This window comes from Otolemur garnettii, unplaced genomic scaffold, assembly GCF_000181295.1.
Source record: "Otolemur garnettii isolate 467f Iridium unplaced genomic scaffold, OtoGar3 scaffold00244, whole genome shotgun sequence".
Classification (NCBI taxonomy): domain Eukaryota; kingdom Metazoa; phylum Chordata; class Mammalia; order Primates; family Galagidae; genus Otolemur; species Otolemur garnettii.
In genome coordinates this window covers 1,447,979-1,449,769 of record NW_003852639.1, presented here as the reverse complement: position 1 = coordinate 1,449,769, position 1,791 = coordinate 1,447,979, and the positions used below count along the sequence as shown (strand labels likewise).

The window sequence follows — 1,791 nt, the reverse complement described above, 5'->3', positions numbered from 1 at the left end:
TCTCCTGCCTCCGCCTCCCAAGTAGCTGGGACCATAGGCGCCCGCCACAACGCCTGGCTATTTTTTGGTTGCAGCCATCATTGTTGTTTGGCGGGTCCAGGCTGGGGATTCGAACCCGCTACCTTAGGTGTACGTGGCTGGCGCCTTAGCCGGTTGAGCTACAGGCGCCGAGCCACCTAACATGTATTTTGGTCCATCTCTTGGCAGAAAACCACCCCTGAGTGTGGTTCCACAGGGTATGTAGAGAAAATCACATGCAGCTCATCTAAGAGGAATGAGTTCAAAAGGTGAGTGCCATCTGTCTCCTCTGAGATCACCTACTTGGGTCCTATGACTATGTTTATTTGTTTATTTATTTATTTATTTTAGAGACAAAGTCTCCATTGCCCTGGGATTGAGTACCATGGCGTCATAGCTCACAGCAACATTAAACCCTTGAGCCCAAGTGATTCTCTTGCCTCAGCCTCTGAGTAGCTGGGACTACAGACACCCACCAGAATGCCTGGCTACTGTTTTTTAGAGATAGGGTCTCGCTCTTGCTCAGGCTGTTCTTGAACTCTTGAGCTCAAGCAAACCACCCACCTCGGCCTCCCAGAGTGCTGGTATTACAGTCATGAACCACCACACCCAGCCCATCTCCTTTGACTTTAGATAGATCAGTGGTTCTCAACCTTTCTCATGCCGCAAACCTTTAATAGTCCAAAGGGGTTGCAACCCACAGGTTGAGAACCACTGCAATAGATGGTCCCACCTCTTCCTCCAAGTAGCTTGGTATATTGGAAAGAAGGGCTTTGGAGCCAAATTCCTTGAACCCAAGTCCCAGCTCTGCTCCTAGCACTGTGTCATTGGTCATATTTTCTCATGAGTAAAATTGGCTAATATTAGCTTTGCTTATCTCACCAGAGGATAAATTAAATGATGTGTTTAGTAGTAAACACATCAGGAAGCTGACTCTGGGCCAAGCACAGTAGCTCACACGTATAGTCCGGGCACTTTGAGAGGTTTATATGGGAGATTGCTTGAGGCCAAGAGTTCAAGACTAGCTTGGGCAACATAGCAAGACCCCTGCCATGGGGTCCATCTGCCTCTTTTTCTCTAAAGAGAAAAAAATGTTTGTTTTTGAGACAGAGTCTGACTTTATCGCCCTCACTAGAGTGCCATGGCATCATGGCTCATAGCAAACTCTTGGGCTCAAGTGATTCTCTTGCTGTAGGCTCTTGAGTAGCTGGGACTACAGGGGTCCGCCACAACACTCAGCAGTTTTTGTTTTTTTTTTTGACACAGAGTCTTAGTTTGTGTCCTAGCTTTGAGTACTACAGTGTCATAGCTCACAGCAACCTCAAACTCTTGGGCTTAAGTGATCCTCCTGCCTCAGCCTCCCAAGTAGCTGAGACTACAGATGCCCACCACAGTGCCCAGCCATTTTTTTAGAGATGGAATCTCACTCTTGCTCAGGCTGGTCTCAAACCCACCTCAGCCTCCCAGAGTGCTGGGTTTACAGGTGGGAGACACTGCGCCCAGCCAAGAAAAACCTTTTTTTTTTTTTTTTGAGATAGTCTCACTATGTCACCCTCAGTAGAGTGCTGTGGCATTATAGCTCACAGCAACCTCCAACTCATGCGCTTAAGCGATTCTCTTGCCTCAGCCTCCCAAGTAGTTGGGACTTCAGGTGTCTGCCTTAATGCCTGGCTATTTTTTTATTGCAGTTGCATTGTTGTTTTATCTGGCCTGGGCTGGGTTCAAATCTGCCTCATTGGGTGTATGTGGCCAGCGCCCTACCCACTGAGCTAC

At 48.0% G+C, this 1,791-nt stretch overlaps 1 protein-coding gene across 1 annotated transcript in view; it reads left to right on the top strand.

Moving 5' to 3' along the window:
- Nucleotides 1-1,791, top strand: part of JTB (jumping translocation breakpoint) — a 5,285-nt gene that overhangs the window by 2,318 nt on the left and 1,176 nt on the right. The window contains exon 4 of the mRNA XM_003802271.3: nucleotides 208-287. Coding sequence (XP_003802319.1) covers nucleotides 208-287 — 80 coding nt within the window. The remainder of the gene's footprint in view (nucleotides 1-207; nucleotides 288-1,791) is intronic.